General features: G+C 60.9%; 2 protein-coding genes across 3 annotated transcripts; one reads left to right on the forward strand and one right to left on the reverse strand.

Annotated features, from left to right (window-relative positions):
• Window positions 1–275: 275 nt before the first annotated feature.
• On the reverse strand, window positions 276–6,367 carry ADGRG5 (adhesion G protein-coupled receptor G5; the record flags this gene model as incomplete). The annotated part of the gene is made up of 13 exons (XM_082319237.1): window positions 6,305–6,367; window positions 5,085–5,163; window positions 4,872–4,947; window positions 4,640–4,766; window positions 3,555–3,689; window positions 3,285–3,401; window positions 3,068–3,110; window positions 2,812–2,918; window positions 2,155–2,273; window positions 1,558–1,823; window positions 1,364–1,463; window positions 490–752; window positions 276–352 (listed from the first exon to the last, which is right to left on the reverse strand). The coding sequence occupies exons 2-13, from the start codon at window positions 5,146–5,148 to the stop codon at window positions 276–278; spliced, it is 1,494 nt and encodes a 497-aa protein (XP_082175363.1). The 5' UTR covers window positions 5,149–5,163; window positions 6,305–6,367.
• Window positions 6,368–10,945: 4,578 nt separating this feature from the next.
• Window positions 10,946–17,963, forward strand: CCDC102A (coiled-coil domain containing 102A). 2 transcript variants are annotated; one of them, XM_082321004.1, is made up of 9 exons: window positions 10,946–10,994; window positions 12,765–13,356; window positions 14,662–14,864; window positions 14,980–15,088; window positions 15,338–15,454; window positions 15,541–15,750; window positions 16,020–16,190; window positions 16,277–16,380; window positions 17,450–17,963. In XM_082321004.1, exons 2-9 carry the CDS (start codon window positions 12,823–12,825, stop codon window positions 17,574–17,576), a joined length of 1,575 nt encoding a protein of 524 aa, XP_082177130.1. In that variant the 5' UTR covers window positions 10,946–10,994; window positions 12,765–12,822; the 3' UTR covers window positions 17,577–17,963. The 2 variants fall into 2 exon arrangements, with proteins under 2 accessions (XP_082177130.1, XP_082177131.1); XM_082321005.1 differs by lacking the exon at window positions 15,541–15,750.
• Window positions 17,964–18,767: the final 804 nt, after the last annotated feature.

Here is an 18,767-nt window from a genome sequence, read left to right on the forward strand (position 1 = left end):
GGCTGTGAGCCAGCAGGGCTGCCCTGGGCCAGTGTGGGGGCAGCGATGGTCCCCAGGGGAGCGCAGCACCCGTGGGGCCCTGAGCCACAGCCCCTCCAGCAGCCCGCAGCTCCCGCCACTCAGAAATCTGGCTTTGCAGCCCAAATGCTTCCCCTGAAGAAACCTGCAGCATCCATGGCGCCAGCTGTCAAGCCCAGAGGATGCTGCCATGCCACATCCTCGGGGAGCAGCCCCCAAGCTCCCCTTGCAGCCACTCACCGCGGCATTGGGGCGCGTTATCTGGAGGTGTTGCTGACGGAGCCCGGCTTGCTCCGGCGGTGCACAGTGATGTACCAGAGGCAGACGAAGAGACCTGTGGGTGGGTGGCAACATGGTCACTGCTGTGGGTGCACCGAGCTCCTGCGAGGGGCAGGAAGGTGACAAGGACCCCACTGCTCCCAATCCATGGGGTGCTCGTCTCCCAAAAGCCTGCCAGTGCTCCCCACTGACCTTGCAGGGAGTTGAGGATGGTGAAGAGGTAGAGCTGGGGGATGAGGAAGACACCAAAGCTGAAGAAGACTAGACCCCAGGTGGTGCCCAGAAGGCAGGTAAGCCCCAGCACCGTCACGCAGTCCTTCCTCGCCTGCCCCTTCTGCCGATGTATCCTCCGCAGTATCATCATCACCCTCCCCAGCACCAGCATGTTGAAGAGCAGGATGAGGCCGGCGTAGGAGAAGGTGGCGTAATAGGCTGGCAGGCTGGTGAGCCAGCACCTGGCGGAGGAGACTGTCTTGGGGACAAGAGCCAGCACCCCTGAGAAGGAGCTGGGCACGGGAAGGGCATGGCAGTGGGTGCCCCCATGAACAGCAAGATGGAGTCAGGCAGCCGGCAGAGCTGGGCTCACCAAAAAGTGGCACCCAGCAGAGTTATGGCTGGCTCCTGCTGGCCCCAGCCCTGGGTCAGCCCCGTGTGCCTGGGGTGCCCAGGGTGCCCAGGGTTCCTGGAGTGCCCAGGATGCCCAGGCTGCAGCGTGCCCAGGGTGCCCAGGGTGCCCCATGTGCCCGGGGTGCCTGGCATGTCCAGGGTGCCTGCTGTGCCCAAGGTGCATGGTGTGCTCAGAGTGCCCAGGGTGCCTGGTGTGTCCAGGGTGCCTGGCATGCCCAGGGTGCATGCTGTGCCTGCAGTTCGTGCTGTGCCCGGGGTGTTCAGGGTGCATGCTGTGCCTGGGCTGCACGCCATGCCTGCAGTCTGAGGTGCCGGGGTGCCCAGTGTGCCTGGGGTGTATGGTGTGCCAGGGGTGGCTGGGGTCTATGGGGTGCCCAGGGTTCATGGGGTGCCTGGTGTGCCCAGGGTACCCGGGGAGCTGGCAGCCCCCTTCACTCACATAGTTGCGTTCCTGTAGCCTTCAGAGGTCCTGATGGTATGGTACCCATACGTATCTCTCTTGAAGACAAAAACAGCCACCACAGCCAGCGTGGGCAGACCTGCGGGCCCAGGGACAGGCTGTGTGGGGCCATGCTGGGGCAGCTGTGCCGCAGGCAGACGTGGGCAGGCAGGGCTGGGCGGGTGCCCACTTACCCCAGGCAAAGAGGCAGAGCTTGAGGAGGTAGTGCTGGATGTAGACATTGTAGACCTTGACGAGGAGGAGGAGGAGGTGGAAGGCCTCAGCAGCCATCCATGCCAGGGTGCAGAGAAGGCTGGCATGCAGCAGGGTGGCGGTGACCTGGCAGAGCCCCTTGGCAGTGGCAGCCAGCAGCGTACTCAGCAGGAAGCTGCAGTTGAGCAGGAGCAGTGCAGCCAGGAGGTGCATGTGGATCCTGGTCGTGTTGTCTATCAGCCGCTGCCTGCAAGAGCGGGGAGGGCAGGGGGTGCTGGTGCGTGCCCGCCAGATGGCACAGCACTGCATGGCACAGTGTGGCACGGCATGGTGAAGCATGGCATGGCATGGCACAGCACAACATGGCATGGCACAGCCCAACATGGCATGCATGGCGTGACACGGCATGGCATGGCACAGCCCAAGGTGGTATGCACAGCATGGCACGGCATGGCATGGTACAGCACAGCCCAACATGGCATGCATGGCATGGCAGGGCACGGCATGGTAGGGCACAGCATCGCATGGCACAGCACAATGTGGCATGCACGGCACGGCATGGCATGGCACAGCTCTACCTGGAGAAGCAGCAGAGCAGGAGGGTGCAGAGGGTGGCAGCAGCTGAGAGGGAGCAGCCGATGGTGCTGATGTGGGTGAGCGATGCCAGCTGGGCCAGGCTGAGGGTGCCCACCGGGAGCTGCCAGGAGCAGGGAGGGAGGGGGTGAGCCAGGGAAGGTCCCATAGCAGCACCCGCCCACTGGGAAAGGGGGGGGCCTTGCAAAACCACCCCCCTGGCCACCCTCTCCTGCAGGACACCCTCCATACTCCCTGTACCCCCACATACGCCCCGTACCCCTACATACAACCTGTACCCCTACACCCACCTACACCCACACCTCCAGGGAGGAGGAAGATGGAAGGATGGAAGGAGAAAGGAGGATGGAGGATGGAGGATGGAGGATGGAGAAAGATGAAAGTAGGGAAGGAGGGAAATAGGGAAGGAAGAAGGAGAAAGGAGGAAGAGGGAATGAGGAAGAGGCAAGGAGGGAACAAGGGAAGAAGGAAGAGGGGAGGAGGAAAGAAAGAAGAAGGAAGGAGGAGGAAGGAGGAAGCAGAAAGGAGAGAAGGAGGAAGGAGCATGGGGGTAGGAGGAAGAAGGAAGGAAGAGGGGAGATGAAAGAGGGAAGGAGGAAGAAGGAAGGAAGAAGAGGGAAGGAGGAAGGAGGGCTGTGGACCAGCAGGACGGCGAAGTAGGTGAGGTGGTTGCAGTGGCAGATAACGGTGCCCTCCCTGTGTATGGTCTTGCAGCCCTCCCTGCTCCAGCTGCCGGTGCTGTCCGCGCCTGCCGGAGAGCCGCCGTTGGAGGGTGGCACAGCGGCCAGGGGACAGGGACATTGAGCCCTGCCAGGGCTGTCCAGGAGGCAGACAGGCGGTGCCTTTGGAGTGGCATGGAGCTGGCACTGCCCCCGTCCTGGCCACAGCCATGCTTACCAGCTCCGGGCTGCCAGAAGACGCAGGTGGCATTGGAGGCATCCTGGTGGAAAGGGGACAGAGGGGGAGAGCTGGGGACCCTCTCTGCTCCCCGGGGACCCCAGAAACCTTCTGGTCCCAATGCAAAGAGGGGACACTTTCTCCTTCCCCAGCTCCAGGGGAAACACTGGCACTGGGGACCCGCCCCAGCTCATGCTCACGGTGGAGCCCTGCTCACCAGCACTGTGTCATGCCAGAACTGGATCTCCACGGGACGGCTGAGCCCAGCCACGTGTCTGCTCAGCAGGAAGGCTCCCAGCACGTTGTTGTTCAGCACAGAGCTGTTGTGGGCATCCTGCAAGAGTCCAGGTTCCTGCGGGGAGAGTCCTGGGTCCCCAGGACATCCCACCACCCGCCCCCTGAGCATCTCAGTGCGGGGTGGGTGATGGGGCAGGCATGCTGCTGGCTGAGGGTGCTTTGGGGGTCCGTGCGAGGACCTGTGGCTCACCTGGAAGAAGCAGGGGCTGTGGATGTAGATGCAGACGAGCTCCTGCTCCACCCCTCGGGCCCAGACACCCTCCATGAGCTCTGCCGGGAAGTTCATGGCATGTCTGAGCCTCTTGCCACGGCCCGGCTTCACATCCTGCACCAGCGGACAGGGGAGAGATGGATTTGGCCGCTCTGTGCTCGGCTGGCTCAGGGGGGGTCAGGGTGCTGCCCCAGCTGTCCCCCCCAGCACAGGCACCCCAGTTACCAGCGTGGCCCTGCGGCATCCCCTGGCCCCAGCAGCAGCTCCAGCTCTGCTGCGGTGCCTGTGGACGTGCAGATATGGCAGCCACTCCTGTCTTGATATCGGAGCCCTGCCAGCCCATAGCACATGGGAGGGCTGTGGGTGGGGGGGGTCCATCACCCATGGGTGGGCACACCTGTCCCGCCAGCCCCACCATGGGGCAGATGGTATTGTGCTGGGACACTTTCCCAGTGGGATTTCACATCTTGGTGGGCTCCCCCAGACAGTCTCTGCTCCCAGGTCCCAAGCCAGAGGTCCCAGCTGGTAGGCAGGTACCCCTGCCTGCAAAACCTGCCTTGTCCTGCAGGAAGGGGCCTCAGGCCAGAGCAGTTAGACATCCCCAGCAGGGCAGCCCTGCAGCTGGGGGAAATGCCACTGCTCAACCCCCTCACGCCGTGATGGGGAAGTCGCCCTGCATGCTCCCCACCGCGGTTTCCCTCTCCCTTTCCACCACAGGGAGGTGGCGGCCAGGACTTCCTTTTTCATACATCAGAAGAGCTTCAGGATAGAAATCCTGACTCTCGTCTGCAGAACACCCCCTGACTTTAGAAGCGCCTGGATTTATCCCAACGACAGTGCTGGGGACCTGCAGCCTTAGCTGCCTGTGGCACCCCAGTAGAGCCGCATCTCAGGAGGCTTTGCTGGCGTAAAGCATCCTTAGAGGATGATGGAAACCCAGCGTGGGCAAGTGTCAGCCACCTCAGCATCCCCCCCAGCACCTTCCACCAGGGGTGGAGGGATGGAGGGGGACAGGGGGTACCAGCATCCCTGGGAATAGCCCCAGCATCATTCTGGGGACCAACCATCCTGCTGCTGAGGTTTAACCCTCTGAAGTGCTCAGTCATGAACTTGAACACGTAGATCTCAATCATGCTGCCTGTGAAGTTGTATTTCTCTGGGCGGGCGAGCATCTCTTCCAGCTGGTTTGACCTGCATGGGGAGGGTGTTCAGGGCAGGGTGCAGCAAGATCAGGCCCCTTTGGGTCTGGGGGATGTGCGTGGTCTGGGGGACAGCGGGGCAGGAGCCAGCACTCACCTCCTCCTGGCGTGGAGGGCACTGCCGCAGCCCTGCTGCAGCTCCTTGTCCAGGGCATCCATATTGCTCACCATCTCTGATGGAGCCATTTCGGGAGCTGAACCTCAGCATACTGCACTCTGCCCCGCTCCTCATCCCACCCCAGCCAGGGAGCCTGAATGGCCCCGAAAACGCCCAGCCCAACACTGGGATGGAAGAGGGAGACCTCCTTACCTTGAGCCTGCTGGATGGAGGTGGTGAGGCAGAGGACAAGGGTGACGATCAGTGGGGTAGACATCACTGTGGTCCTCTCCTGCAAAAGGCACCTGGGACCTGGGCAGCTCCCCAGAGCCCCTACCCATGTCCCCCGGGACCTCAGCTCTTTCCCACGCGCCAGGTGCAGGACAAGGATGGGGTCCCAGCAGTTTCCCCCCACCCACAGCAGCCAAGCCCCATTGAAGCCATTGCAGCAGCAAAGCCCCAGCCTGGAAGTGCCAAGTGGCTGCACTGGCAGCAGATGCAAGTGCGGTGTGAGGAAGAGGGTGTTTGACGCAGCAACCAGGGTGCAGGATGCCCTTTGCATCTATTTTACCATTAAGGTTGTAAAACTGCATGGGCAAGGCTTCTGCTTTCCCCTCCCCACAACCAGGACTCAGACCTCGCTGCCATCCCAGCCCATGGTTGCAAATCCCCGGCAAGCAGCCTGGAAGCCAGAAGGGTCACCAGCATGCTCTACCACAGCGCTGGGGCTTGCTGGCAGCAGCCCAGTGCTGAGCTGCGGAGGAGGAAGTGTCCCTGGTGCAGGGTGGGGGGGAGGTGGCCGGCAGCAAGATTTGCATCCATTGCAACACCACACCCTGTGCTGCTCACAGCATCACCCACTGTGGTAACACCACTGGCACCGAAAACAGCCAAGGAGAGAGGCTGCAAGTCCAGCGGTGCTGGGGTACAACCCCAATGCACAAATGGTTTTTACTGTGGATGCAGCGGTAGGATTGATGCTTCGAGGTGCTGAGGCTAGCAACAGCTGGTGCAGCCGGAGCCTCCCCAGGGCAGGAGCAGCAGCTCAGTGGGCAGCGTGTTGGGCAGCTGCCTGCACAGGCTGCCCTCTGACCCCCAAGGAGGGACAGCCACCATGTCCCCTTTAGGATGCTTTGCAATAAATAACCCTTTCACTTCTCACTGTTGTAAACCTCGGATCCCCAGGGCACCTGATGCAGGCACTTACCCCGACCTCCCCTGCTGCCTGGCATAGCCCGGCAATGCCAAACGCCATTCCTGCCACTGCCGAGCTGGAGAGGGCATCATTCTCTCACTGCGCCCCCCAGAAATGGCAGGGCAGAGGTGTCACTTCAGGTGGGTTTTGCCTTCATGTGGAGCGCTTGGTGCCCCGGTGAGCCCCCAGTGCCATGCCAGTCCCCCGCATCCCCCCCTCACTCTGGCAAAGCCCCTACCTTGGGCACAGGGCAGCCCTCAGTGTGAGCACCACCACGGTGGGGTCGGCCGTTCCAGCTCTGCCTGCGCAGCAGTTGGGGCGTCAGAAAAGGAAGTGTTCATATGCAGATGAACAGATTAAATCAAGAGAGCTTTTAAATTTCCTTTTGCTTACTCTTTTTCGCAGCCCGGTAACGGACCGGGGCGGGGGGGAGCATCCCTGGCACCACCAAACCCCAAGAACATGGCAGACAGCTACGATTCAGGATGGCCCAAAGACAACCTGCTCCCCGCACCTGTCTGATATAATTAACCTTCTGCCTCTAATGAGCTTCTCCCCACCACCAGCTCACCAGCAACCCCTGCGCTGAGGAGCCCAGCCGGCTGCTGTGGCAACACTGACACCACAGCAGTGCCACCAGGGCTGGAGCTGAGCTCCAAGTGGAGCATTGACATGGCACGGTTTGATAAGTGTGGGAAGTCAAGCCAGGGGGGCAGAAGGCCAGTGTGGCTGAGCAGGGATCTGCTGCTAGGCCTCAGGTGGAAAAGGAAAGCATATGGATATTGGGAGCAAGGACAGATGACGCGGGAGGACTATGGAGGTGTCTTCGCCACTGTAGGGAGAAAATTCATGTGGCCAAAGCTCAATTAGCATTCAAGCTGGCCAGCACTGTGAAGGACAGCAAAAATGGCTTTTTTGAATAGGCAACAGGAGGATTGGAGATAACATTGGTCCGTTGCTTTATGGGGTTGGTCACCTCACAAACAGGGATACAGACAAAGCGGAGATGTTTAATGCTTTCTTCGCCTTGGTCTTCAACCCCGATGATGGGCTCTGGGACCCCTGGAACCCTGTGTTGGAAGACCATGACTGGGGGGATGATAAACTCCCAGCCGACCCTGAATGTTTTTGAGACTTGCTGCTCCAGCTGGATGCGCATAAGGCTATGGGGCCTGATGGGATTCATCTCAGGGTATGGAAAGAGCTGGCCAATGTCATTGTGAGACCTCTCTCGAAGATTTTTCAATGGTCTTGGGAGTCCAGAGAGGTCCCAGTTGACTGGAAGCTGGCAAATATTGTCCCTGTTTTCACAAGGGTAAGAAAGAAGACCCTGGTAATTACAGGCCTGTCAGTCTCACTTCAGTGCTGGTAAAATTATGGAGAAGGTTATTCTGGGAGTTATTGAAAAGCACTTGAGAGACAATGCAGTCATTGGTCATAGCTGGCATGGGCATGGGTTCACGAGGGGAAAGTCCTGCTTAACCAACTTAATTTCCTTTTATGACAAGGTCGCCCATCTAGTTGACCAAGGGAAGCCAGTAATGTGGTGTTTTGGGATTTCAGCAAAGCTTTTGATACTGTCTCTCACAGTATCCTTCTAGATAAACTGTCCAGCACACAGCTAGACAAGTCCATAATACATTGGGTGAGTAACTGGCTGACAGGTCAGGCTCAAAGAGTTACAGTAAATGGGGTCACATCAGGCTGGTGGCCTGAACCAGTGGGGTTCCCCAGGGCTCAATTTTAGGACCAGTGCTCTTTAATGTTTTTATAAATGATGTGGATGCAGGAGTCAAATGTACATTAAGTAAGTTTGCCGACAATACTAAACTAGGAGGAGTTGTGGAGTCCCTTGAAGCTAGAGAGGCCTTTCAGAGACATTTGGGCAGACTAGAGAGCTGAGCAATCACCAACTGTATGAAATTTATCAAGAGCAAGTGCCAGATTCTGCACCTGGGAGGGGGTAATCCTGGTTATACGTACAAACTGGGAGACAAGAGGCTCGAGAGCAGCCCCATGGAGAGAGATCTGGGGGTTTGGGTTGATGGCAATTTGAATATGAGTCAACAGTGTGCCCTGGCAGCCAAAAGGGCCAGCCATTGCTGAGGGGTGACCTCATTGCAGTCTACACCTTCCTCAAGGGGGGCAGTGGAGGGGGAGGTGCTGATCTCGTCTCTCTCGTGACTAGCAATAAGACACAAGGAAATGCTGCATCAGGGGAAGTTCAGATTGGACATTAGGAAAAGGTTCTTCACTGAGAGGGTGGCTGGTCACTGGAACAGGCTCCCCAGGGAAGTGGTCGTGGCACCAAGCCTGTCAGAGTTCAGGGACCGTATGGACGATGCTCTTAGTCATGCGGTTTAGTTTTAGGTAGTCCTGCGAGGAGCGGGGAGTTGCGGGGAGTTGGACTTGATGATCCTTATGGGTCAACCTTGGCTTCCAACTCAAGATATTCTGTGACTCCATGATAGTACAGTTTGATGCTACTGCCGGGATGGAGCCAGCATTCTCTGCACCATGGCCAGTCGTGATGGCACAGCTCCCCAGCGATGCCAGCCAGCCCAGCCAAAGGAAAAAAGGTCTTCCCCCCCCAATGGTTAGTTTTGCCCCAAAAGGCTTCACCTTGTTCTCCAAGGGCTGCTGGGTCAAGCTGCAGGGATGTGGACACATGCAGAGGTGCAGGGAGGGGGGACAGCTCAGCCACACGGGTGCCTGCCATGGGGCAGCAGTGCTGCCCTGTGCTTGCCCAGTGCCTGCAGCCACTCATGCAACGAGTCTCCAGGTCTCAGCTCACGGCACAGGGCAATGACCTGCCTCTGTCTGACCCACTCTGAAGATGGGAGCCCTTTGGGGATGGATTTAAGAGGGTCTGCTGGGCATGGCCAGGCACCCTAGGCCAGGCTGGAAACCCAGAGCTGGAGGAGGAGGATGCCAGGAGGATGGTCCATGGACTGTAGGTCACCATCCACATCCTTAGGTGACATGCCCTGGGCGAAGGAGGTTTGATTTTTGCAAGGGCAAAACCTACAGATCCCAGGATGCTGCAATGCATCCTTGAGCCTCCTGGTGTCACTGAGATGCTCACGTCCAAGCAAACAGTAAAGACACACTTGAAAAAAACTGCTGGCTTTCAAAGCCCGGTTTTAATGCCGGGAGTGGGTTAAAGCCCCAACCCGCCGGCACGCACCAGCAGCTCTGGCCAAAACACCTGCAAAATCGCTTTACCGGCTGCAAGCAAAGCCACCAGTTTGGGCTTCCCCAGTGCAAAAGACAGGGATAGGGGCATGGGAGAGAAAAGCATCCCCTGCCCCCAGCTTTCTGGGGTTGTTTCCAGTGGAAAAATACCGGGCTTGGAGAGAACATGCATGGGCATTTGCAGTTTTGCTTTAATTTGATTTATTTTTCCCTGCTTTGCTTGATGGTGGGGGAGAAAAGGGTGTCAGTGTCCCATGACGTTGTTTCCCTGTCCTGTGGGAAAAAAAAAATCCTCTTGGCTGCTTGTATTTCCCAACTTTTTGGCTGAAAAGCATCCAGCAAAGGGAAAAAATATTGGGGGAAAATGGTGGTTTGGGGCTTTACTGCGTGGTCGGGAGCAGGACGGAGCCAGCACGAGGATATGTGGGGATGCAAGGGCAGTGCTTGAGTGTGGACCCTCGAGTGGGCATGTCCTGTCCCCCCCCGGGTCCCCTCCCAAGCCCCAGCCTCCGATTCATGGATTTGGAGCAGAGCGATACCAATGCTGCAGGAGCAGCCAGAGCCACAGGGAAGAAGGATCAGGCCTGCTCCGGCAGCGGCCCCCCAGCACTGCAGCCACGGCGCCAGTTGCTCCTGGAGCACTCAAACCCTGAAGAGGCCCAGGCTGGAAAGAAGCCGGGGGCCAAGCTGAAGTCTGGCAGCTGCAGCCCCATGTGCATCACACTTGAGCGCTGGCACGCCTGTGTGCAACTACCCATGGAAATGTGTGTGAGTGTGCCCACATGTGAGCATGTGTCTATGTGAGCCTCTCTATGCACCACACTTGTGTGCGAACACCCACAAGCTAGCATGCTCCTGTGCATGTCTGCAAGCACCCATGAACAACGACAACCATGTGCAAACAGCAGCATGCAACCTCTCATGTGCCAAGCCTTGCATGCAACACACGTCTGCAGGCACACCCGTGTGCAAATACACATGCGCCAGCATGCACAAATGCCTCATGCTTTATGTGTGAACATGCCCACATGTGAGCATGCACCTGTGCAAGCCCCTCTATGCACTACACTCGTGTGCAAACACCCACATCAAGCATGCTCCTGTGCATGTCTGCAAGCACCCACGAGCAACCGCAACCACGTGCAAGCAGCAGCGTGCAACCTCTCACGTGCAAACATTTGCATGCAACACAGTTGTGCGTAAGCATGCCTGTGTACAGCCTTGTGCAAACGCCTGCAACACGTTTGTGTGCAGCCATCACTGTGCACACGCTCCTCGGTGCAGACACTTGCGTGCAACCCACCTGCACATAAAAGCGCCTGGAGAAACACCCGCGAGCAAGCTCCCCTGTGGACAAACACCCACCTGCATGCGTGGCAGGCATGCCAGCGTGCACCCACGTGCAACACGCGTGTGCATCGCTGTGCACGGCCTCCCACGTGCGAACACCCGCGTGAAGCCCCCACGAGCATAACCGCTTGGAAACCCACGCGTGCAAGCACGCACACACGAGCAAACCTCCCCCCCCGTGCGTGCAGCCCGCAAGCCCCCCGGAGGCAGGACCCGCACCCGCGGCCACGGGCCCGGCTCCGGCAGTGAGACCGGCCCCCCCGGGCGCAGGCGGGGGGCGGGAGCGGCGGGGGGAGGAGGAGGAGGAGGGGGAGGAGGAGGAGACTCGGCCGGCAGCGCCCCGGCCCGCGCGGGCTGCCCGCACCGCCGCCGCGCCGACACGGGTGAGGGAGCGGGGCGGGCCGGGCCGGCGGGCGCGCGAGACGCGGCACCGGCGGCATCGGCGCGACGGGAAACTTGCGGGAAACTTTGGCGGGGCGGGGGGGCGCGCAGCGCGCCGGCCGGGCCGGGCCGGGCCGGGCCGGGCGGGGCGGTACTGGCCAGTACCGGGAGGGGACGGGCCGAGCCGAGCCGAGCCGAGCCGAGCCGGGCTGGGCGGTACCGGCCGTACCGGGCCGGGCGGGGCCGGGCGGGCGCGGAGGAATGCGGCGGCTCCCGCGGGCCGGGGTGCGTCACCGCCGGCGGCGGAGTGACAGCGCCTGCGGCCAATGGGGAGGCGCGGGTGACGGGCGGTTCCGCCCCCGCCGGGAACCCGGGACGGCCGGCGGGGGCCGCGCGCCGGGGGCGAGGGGGGGCCGCGCGCCTCGCGGCGTTCGTGGGGTGCCGCGATCCACTCGCGCTCCCAGGGGCGCTGCACGGGTGCCGGTGTTCCGCCCGTGCTCCCCGTGCGTGTTTCAGGGGTGTCCGCGATCCATGCGTGCTCCCCGTGGGTGCCGGTGCTCCGTGCGTGCTCCCCGTGGGCGCTGCACGGGTGCCTGCGCTCCCACAGGTGTTTGCATGGGTGCCCACACTCCATTCCTGCTCCCATGGGCATTGCACGGGCACCCACACTCCCGTGGGCGCTGCACGGGTGCCGGTGCTCCCGTGGGCGTTGCACAGCAGCTAGGGGTCTGCCGGTGCCGGATCCTGACGGGGCCTGGATTTCCTCCCCGGGGCAGCAGCCCATGCAGGCAAGCAGGAGAGCACAGGCCAGGGCTCGCCTTGGAGTTTTACTGAAACTTCACCGTTTCAGCAAATATCATTGGAGAAATTATTTTTTTCCCTGTGCAAAGCACATAATTGCCATCGGACGATTCTCCTGCTTCTCCGGCACTGGCTCTCACAGCCCAGCTGAATTTGGTGGTGGGTCCGGGCTGCGCCGTTCCAAAAACCTGCTGGGAGGCTGTGGGCTGTCCACAGCTGAGCTCTGTACTTATCCCATTAGGGTGCACAGCAGCCTCCCATTAAGGTTTCCTGGGGTGGTTTACCCGCCTGGCCGAGCTGGGATGTGAGGTCCATGCCGGGATGTAGGCGGTCAGCGCCAGCCCTTTGTTGCGGCGTCACCGGAGAGCACATCTGGCCGGCTCGGCACGCATCCTGCTGCCACGCCGGTCGGCTCTTCTTCCGGAGCTGTTCCTGCCTCGTTGGCGCTGGATCTGGGCTTTAGCCCTCGCTAGAGCTGTCGGGGTGCAGCCAAGTCCCCCATCACAGCACCAGGGATGGTCTTGGAGGCCTGCAGATGATGTCATCCAGATGACCTCATGTGGATGACCTCATTCAGATGACATGTAGACGATGTTGCCTCCAGTGTGCTGGCAGAGGTGCCCCCGGTCAGGCTAGTGCCTGCTGCCGTGCCAAGCTGGGACAAGGTGCCAGTGGCTGGGCAGTGGGCTGCGGTCCTCACTGGGGACCTTGCCGGGGTCTTCCCTGGGGACCCTTCTGGGGCCACCAACAGGGACCTCGCTGGGGTCCTCAGTGGGCACCCTGCCAAGGTTCTTGCTGGGGACCTCGCTGGGGTCATCATTAGGGACTCAGCTGGGGACATCACCGGAGTCCTCGCCATCGCTCAGTGTGCTGCCCCCAAAACCAGGGGCCATGCCCCCCCTTTCCTCTGGGCCCCTCCAGCCACATCCTGCAGCCCCCCGGGACCCCCTGACCCTTCCTCTCTCCTGCAGGTCCCTGGGCGAAGGCGCTGCCCCAATGGTGATGGCCATGCCCTAGGGGAGACCCACCATGAGCCAAAGCGGGGCCTCACGCCTGACCGGCTCCCCGCCACTGCCGGGGGGCTCGCTGCTGGCCCTGCTGGCCCCTGAGCCCTCCCCGTCCCCCCCCAGTGGGACGCCCTCGCCCGGCCCGCCCCCAGCGTTGCTGGAAGGGGACTGGGAAGGGCGGGAGGAGCTGCGGCTGCGGGAGCTGGAGGAGGCGCGGGCACGCGCAGCCCAGATGGAGAAGACGATGCGTTGGTGGTCAGACTGCACAGCCAACTGGCGGGAGAAATGGAGCAAGGTCCGGGCCGAGCGCAACCGGGCCCGCGAGGAGGTGCGGCAGCTGCGGCATCGCCTGGAGGCCCTCACCAAGGAGCTGGCCGGCCTGCGCCACGACCGCGACCGGCCGGAGGAGCGCCCACCGCCTGCTCGCCCACTGGCACGGCTTCACAGCCAGCCCAGCGCTGGCAGCCCACCGGATGCCGATGGGGCGGAGGGAGAGGCTGACCCTGAGCATGAGCCTGTGCGGGATGTGGGGGCTGAGGCGCCCCAAAAAGCCAAGGTGAGGGTGGGGTGGCTGCCCAGGGCAGGCAGGGCTGGCGGGGTGCCGGGGTGGGCTCCTCACCCCTGGCAGCTGCCCATGGGCGCCCCAAAACCACCACTAACTGCGGGTCCCCGTGGGGTCACTCCCTGCTCCGCAAAGGCAGGCAGCGTGGGAGGGCAGACCCTTCTCGGAGCAGCGGTGGGGGCTCAGACCCCTCTCAGAGCAGTACAGGGGGGTCACACACCTCTTGGATTAGCATGGGGGGGGTCAGCCCCCTCAGAGCATGGAGGGGTTGGACCCCTCTTGGAGCGGTGTCGGGATCAGACCCCTCTTGAATCAACAAGGGGGGCAGTCCCTTCTTGGAGCAACATTTTGGGCTTAGACCCGCCTTGGAGCACCATGATGGAGTCAGACCCCTTGGAGCAGCCTTGGGGGTCAGACCCTTCTCAGAGTAGTGTCATGGGGTCAGACCCCTCTTGGAGCAGGATTTTGGGCTCAGACCCCTCTCGGAGCAGCGTGGCAGGGACAGGCCCCTCTTGAAGCAGCCTCGGGGGTCAGACCTCTTGGAGCAGCATGGAGGGGTCTGACCTCTCTCGGAGGAGTGTCATGGGGGGGTCCAGGACCCCCATAGCCCTGTGCAGCAAGATCACCTTGGCTCTGGCTCTGGTCCCTTTCTGGGGGCTTTCTCTTTGGAGGCATTAGGCGAAAGTTGGTGTGCTGGTACAGGGGACAGTGGCTTTGGCAGTGCCAGTGGCATCTCCCAGCGATGTCTCAAATGCCAGGGTGTCCGTACAGGCTTCTGGCAGAGGTCTGTGCTAAAGGGAAGAGGAAGAGGAGGAAAGAGGGGACACCAGAGGCACCCCAGGGATGGTCCCAGCTCTTCCAGCTGTCCCCTCTCTGCTGCCATTGACCGGCTCTGTCACGATGCAGAAGTCACCACTCGGGGTGCCGCACCGTGCTAGTTCAGTCCACCTGATGGCATGGCTGCTGAGCGGCAAATCTGAGCCTGGTATAAGATTGCCAGTGTGGCAGTAGTGGCGAGGTCAGTGTAATAAATCTGTATTATCTCATCCCAAATTTCCAGCAAGGCAGAGAGCCAGCAGCAGAGCATGGTGGTGTATGGGATCTCCCCTGGGAGGATGGGTCCCTCTCCATCAGCCTCAGGGGGTCCCTGGGGACCGGAGGGAGGGATGATGTTGGGTTTGGCTGGAGGGATGCTCTTGGTTATGGGGTGAAGGCTGGGTGTTGTAGGGGGTGGGAAGCCAGGGCTGCCCCCTCACCCATGGGTGACTCCCCTGTGCTGGGCCAACCACGGTGCTGCAGGAGCTGGAGCTGATGGATAACATCTTGACGAGCAAGCAGGACGAGAACTGGGAGCAGCGGGGCCCCCGGTCCTCCTTTGCCCGCCAAGAACGGAGCCGCCTGCTCTGGGAGGATGTCAGCGTCATGGAGGAGGATGCCACCAAAGTCACCGCCCTGAAGCTGAGGCTGGATGAGTCCCAAAAAGTGCTGCTCAAGGAGCGGGAGTGAGTGCTCGAGGCATCATCCTCCTGGGGTCCCAGCCAAGCCCAGTCGTGTCCCCACTGGGATGGGACGTCCCATGGGGTTCTGCCGGCTGTCACCAGTGTTTCCGCTCCCCAGGGACAAGCTGGCACTCAGCAAGAACATCGAGAAGCTGGAGGGCGAGCTCAGCCAGTGGAAGATCAAGTACGAGGAGCTCAACAAGAACAAGCAGGAGGTGATGAAGCAGGTGAGTGAGGTGCCTGGGGACCAGGGGTGCCCTGGGGAGTGGCCTGTCCCTAGGTGGGTGGCGTGTCCTGATGGTTGAACATGGTGACCCACAGCCACCTCCCTAACTCCCGGGTGCTCATTAAGGGTCTTGAATAGTGCTATTGAGCCAGTTGGTCCGTCTGAGGTTGGGTGGATGGGTGCAGGCAGGGCTTGGGTGGCACGAGGTGGGTGCTCGCTGCCCACCTTGGGTGCTGTGTCCCCCCCACAGCTCAACATACTGAAGGAGATCCACCAGGACGAGCTGGGGCGCATCTCCGAGGACCTGGAGGATGAGCTGGGTGCTCGCTCCAGCATGGACAAAAAGCTGGCCGAGTTGCGTGCAGAGGTGAGGCCGAACCCCAGTGCGGGGGGCCAAGTGAGCAGCGAGGGGGGTCCCCACTGCCCCCCAGCCACCCCATGTCCCTCTCCCAGATGGAGCGGCTGCAGGCAGAGAACGCAGCTGAGTGGGGCCGGCGGGAGCGGCTAGAGACGGAGAAGCTCAACCTGGAGCGGGAGAACAAGAAGCTGCGGGCGCAGATCGAGGACCTGGAGGAGGTCCTGGCTCGCAAGCGGCGCCAGACAGCCAGTGCCCTGGACACCGACCTCAAAACCATCCAGGCTGAGCTCTTTGAGAAGAACAAGGTGCCATGAGGGTGGTGCCATCCCCCGCCATTCTCTGCCTGGGTGACCCTGTCACTTCAGTGGTGGCTCAGTGTCTGCCAGGACCTCCTCAAGCCCAAACTCTGCCACCACCCTTCATGTAGGGGAAGGTGGTGACCCTGTCATTGCTCCATCAGCTCCTCCATCATGGGGTGGGGTGGTGGGAGAGGTCCCTGGGGAGGGACTAGGGGGCACCCAGCAGTGGGGGTGGCTCTCACCCACTCAGCCCCCCCACCCTGTGCCCACCGCAGGAGCTGGCTGACCTGAAGCACATCCACAGCAAGCTGAAGAAGCAGTACCAGGAGAAGATGGCTGAGCTGGCCCATGCCAACCGCCGCGTGGAGCAGCACGAGGGAGAGGTGAAGAAGCTGCGCCTGAGGGTGGAGGAACTGAAGAAGGAGCTGGCCCAAGCTGAGGATGAGGTGGGGAAGCTTGTGCTGGTGGAGGGCGTCGGGGTGGGCAGCTCCACTGTCTCTGTGGCTGCCAACAGCCCCATCCCATCCTTCAGCTGGATGAGGCCCACAACCAGACGCGGAAGCTGCAGCGGTCGCTGGATGAGCAGACGGAGCAAAGTGAGAGCTTCCAGGTGCAGCTGGAGCATCTGCAGTCCCGGTGAGCAGGGGACTGGGGAGGTGGGTTATGGTGGAGACCAGCAAGGACCCAAGGGCGGGATGACGTTCTCCTTGCCACCATCCCTCAACCAGTATCTCCCTGGTTGAACCCCGGGCTAAATGCAGACAAAGTGCTTCCAACATCCTTGGAGGGTGCACACCCATCCTTGGAGCAGCCTTCACCCGCTGCAAGCTGGATGGCATTCACCTCCCAGTTAAACCAGCAGAAGGCTGCCCACAGACCAGTACAGCCCGGTTTCACGCTGCTTGGGATTTCACCTGCTGGTACCCAGGGCCAGGGCAGGCTCCAAGCATCCCATGCCAGTCTGGGGAGGCGGGAGGTGGGTTTTATTGCTGTTAAAAACTTGCCCTGGCCTCGCTTTGCCTCTCCAGCAGTAAAGGGCTGAAATGGCCGTGAGAGATCGATGCCGCGTCTCTGGGAGGCGCTGGGGAGGGTGTTTATAATCTTCCTTTATTTTATTGGGACATATTCATTAAATCATGGAGGAATAATGGAGGCTTCATCTTCCCCCCCCCCCCCCAGCCTCCCTGCGCACTCGCCCTTAAATAATTCATGCTTTCCAGTAAAACGCAGCAAACTGGTCGGATCTGACCGAGTCCTGGGCCTTTTGATTTCAAATTTGCTTCATACATTTTTGTTGAATAATTTTCACACAAGGGCGAGTGAGGAGGTAAAACCACCACAGGCTTCTGGGAGTGGGGACTCTTGCGTTTTTGTGGGGGAATCCCCCTTGTAGGGGGACGACTCCTCCCTGCTCTGCACTCTCAGCTGGGTCCCAGATGCCCAGCGTGGCGCTGTCCGGCCCTGGAGGGTTTTAGCCGGTGCCCTGCTTGTGCTGAGCATCATCCGGCGCTCCCTGGCCCTGCACTGGAGGGTCAGCCCCAGGATGGGGGGCTGATCCTGCACCCAGAGCTTGGTGGGAGCTGCAGAAACAGGATCCCACCAGGGTGCAGCCATGCTGTAAGGGTGTGGGGGGACAGGCTCGGCTTTGGCATCGCCCCGGGGCTGCGCCCCGCCGTCCCCCACCCCGGCAGCTTTCCCTCGGCAGGCTGCGGCGGCAGCAGAGCACCCCGCTTTTCGGCAAGATGCGCAGCGCCCGCTTTGGCCCAGACGACGTTGGGGACGGCACCAGCGACCCCGATGAGGACGAGGACCTGCAGATCCAGGTGCCCTAGAGCCCAGGGCCAGGTGCCACCACCACAGGGACGTCCCATGGCAGTTCTCTGACCACAAGTGCCTGTCGCTGCGGGGCTCGGCCATGCGGTAACCCTCGTATAGATGGGGAAACTGAGGCACAGAATGGCAGGGAGGAATTTACCCAGGGATGCTCCAAGCCCGTTGCCTCTTGGACAGTATTTGATGCCCCTCGGCCACCAGCATTTCCTGGGACACAGATGTGGCCACCAAAGCCAGCATCACTGAGCAGCCCAAGAGGAGGAAGCGCAGGGCAGAGCAGCACCGAGCCCTGCAGCCAGCCATGCTCTCCTGCCCACATTTTCTATATATATTATATATATGTATGTATTTGTATATGATTTTTTTATTATAAATACAGAGCCCAGAGGGGCCCAGGCTCTGGTGGTGGCTTGGGCTGCTGCTCTGTCCCCACACAGGAGTGAGGATGGAGGGGACAGGGGGGACAGCATCGGGGAGACACGGCATTTCTCTGCAAGACACACAGACACGGCATTTCTCTGCAAGACACACACAGGGCTGGATGTGTGGCTGCTGGCGTCACCCCACTGCCATCACTGTCCCCACGCCTGGGGACGAGCCCGTCTCATGGGTAAAGCCCATCCCTGTGCCTATGAAGTGAGAAGCGGGAGCTGCGGAATAGCTCGTGGCTGCAGCGCTGCCTGCATCTGCAGGACTGTGGCCAGGCAGGCAGAGGTGCGCACATCTGGGTGCTCACCCATGGGTGCAGGGTGCTCATTTGTGGATGCAGAGTGCTCGCCCTGGGGAGATGCAGAGGTGCTCACCCTGGGGAGGTGCAGGGGTGCTCACCCGTGGGTGCTGACCCCTCAGTCCAGGCCCCTGCAGCCCAGCCCCTGTGGCCAGCCCACAGAGCAGGGCCTCGCGGGTCTTTGGAGGAGTTCAGACACAACCTTATTAAAAATTAATATTTCGGTGAGCTAATCCCCTCATGCTGCCTTTTAATTGATTGGCTAAAAGCATGGCTGTTTGCTGCTTGCGGGTTTTTTTTTAATGCCCTTATATTTGCAGCGATTATTCTTTTTTTTTATGGCCCGACAAACGAGACTGCGGGGGTGGTGGTGACTGCAGGTGGATTTGGTGGGGGCCCTGACAAAGCAGGGTTTTGGGGGGGGCACAGAAGGGGGGACAGGGACGAGGAGATGATTGCCTGA

Source organism: Platalea leucorodia, assembly GCF_965183815.1.
Source record: "Platalea leucorodia genome assembly, chromosome: 8".
In the NCBI taxonomy this organism is placed as follows: Eukaryota; Metazoa; Chordata; class Aves; order Pelecaniformes; family Threskiornithidae; genus Platalea; species Platalea leucorodia.

What these genes read in the sequence shown, in the direction of transcription:
- CCDC102A (XM_082321004.1), top strand. Translation starts at nt 12,823, where the DNA reads ATGAGCCAAAGCGGGGCCTCACGCCTGACCGGCTCCCCGCCACTGCCG. An exon ending in TGGCCGAGTTGCGTGCAGAG is followed by an intron (nt 15,455 to 15,540) that starts GTGAGGCCGAAC and finishes TCCCTCTCCCAG; the next exon opens with ATGGAGCGGCTGCAGGCAGA. An exon ending in TGGCCCAAGCTGAGGATGAG is followed by an intron (nt 16,191 to 16,276) that starts GTGGGGAAGCTT and finishes CCCATCCTTCAG; the next exon opens with CTGGATGAGGCCCACAACCA.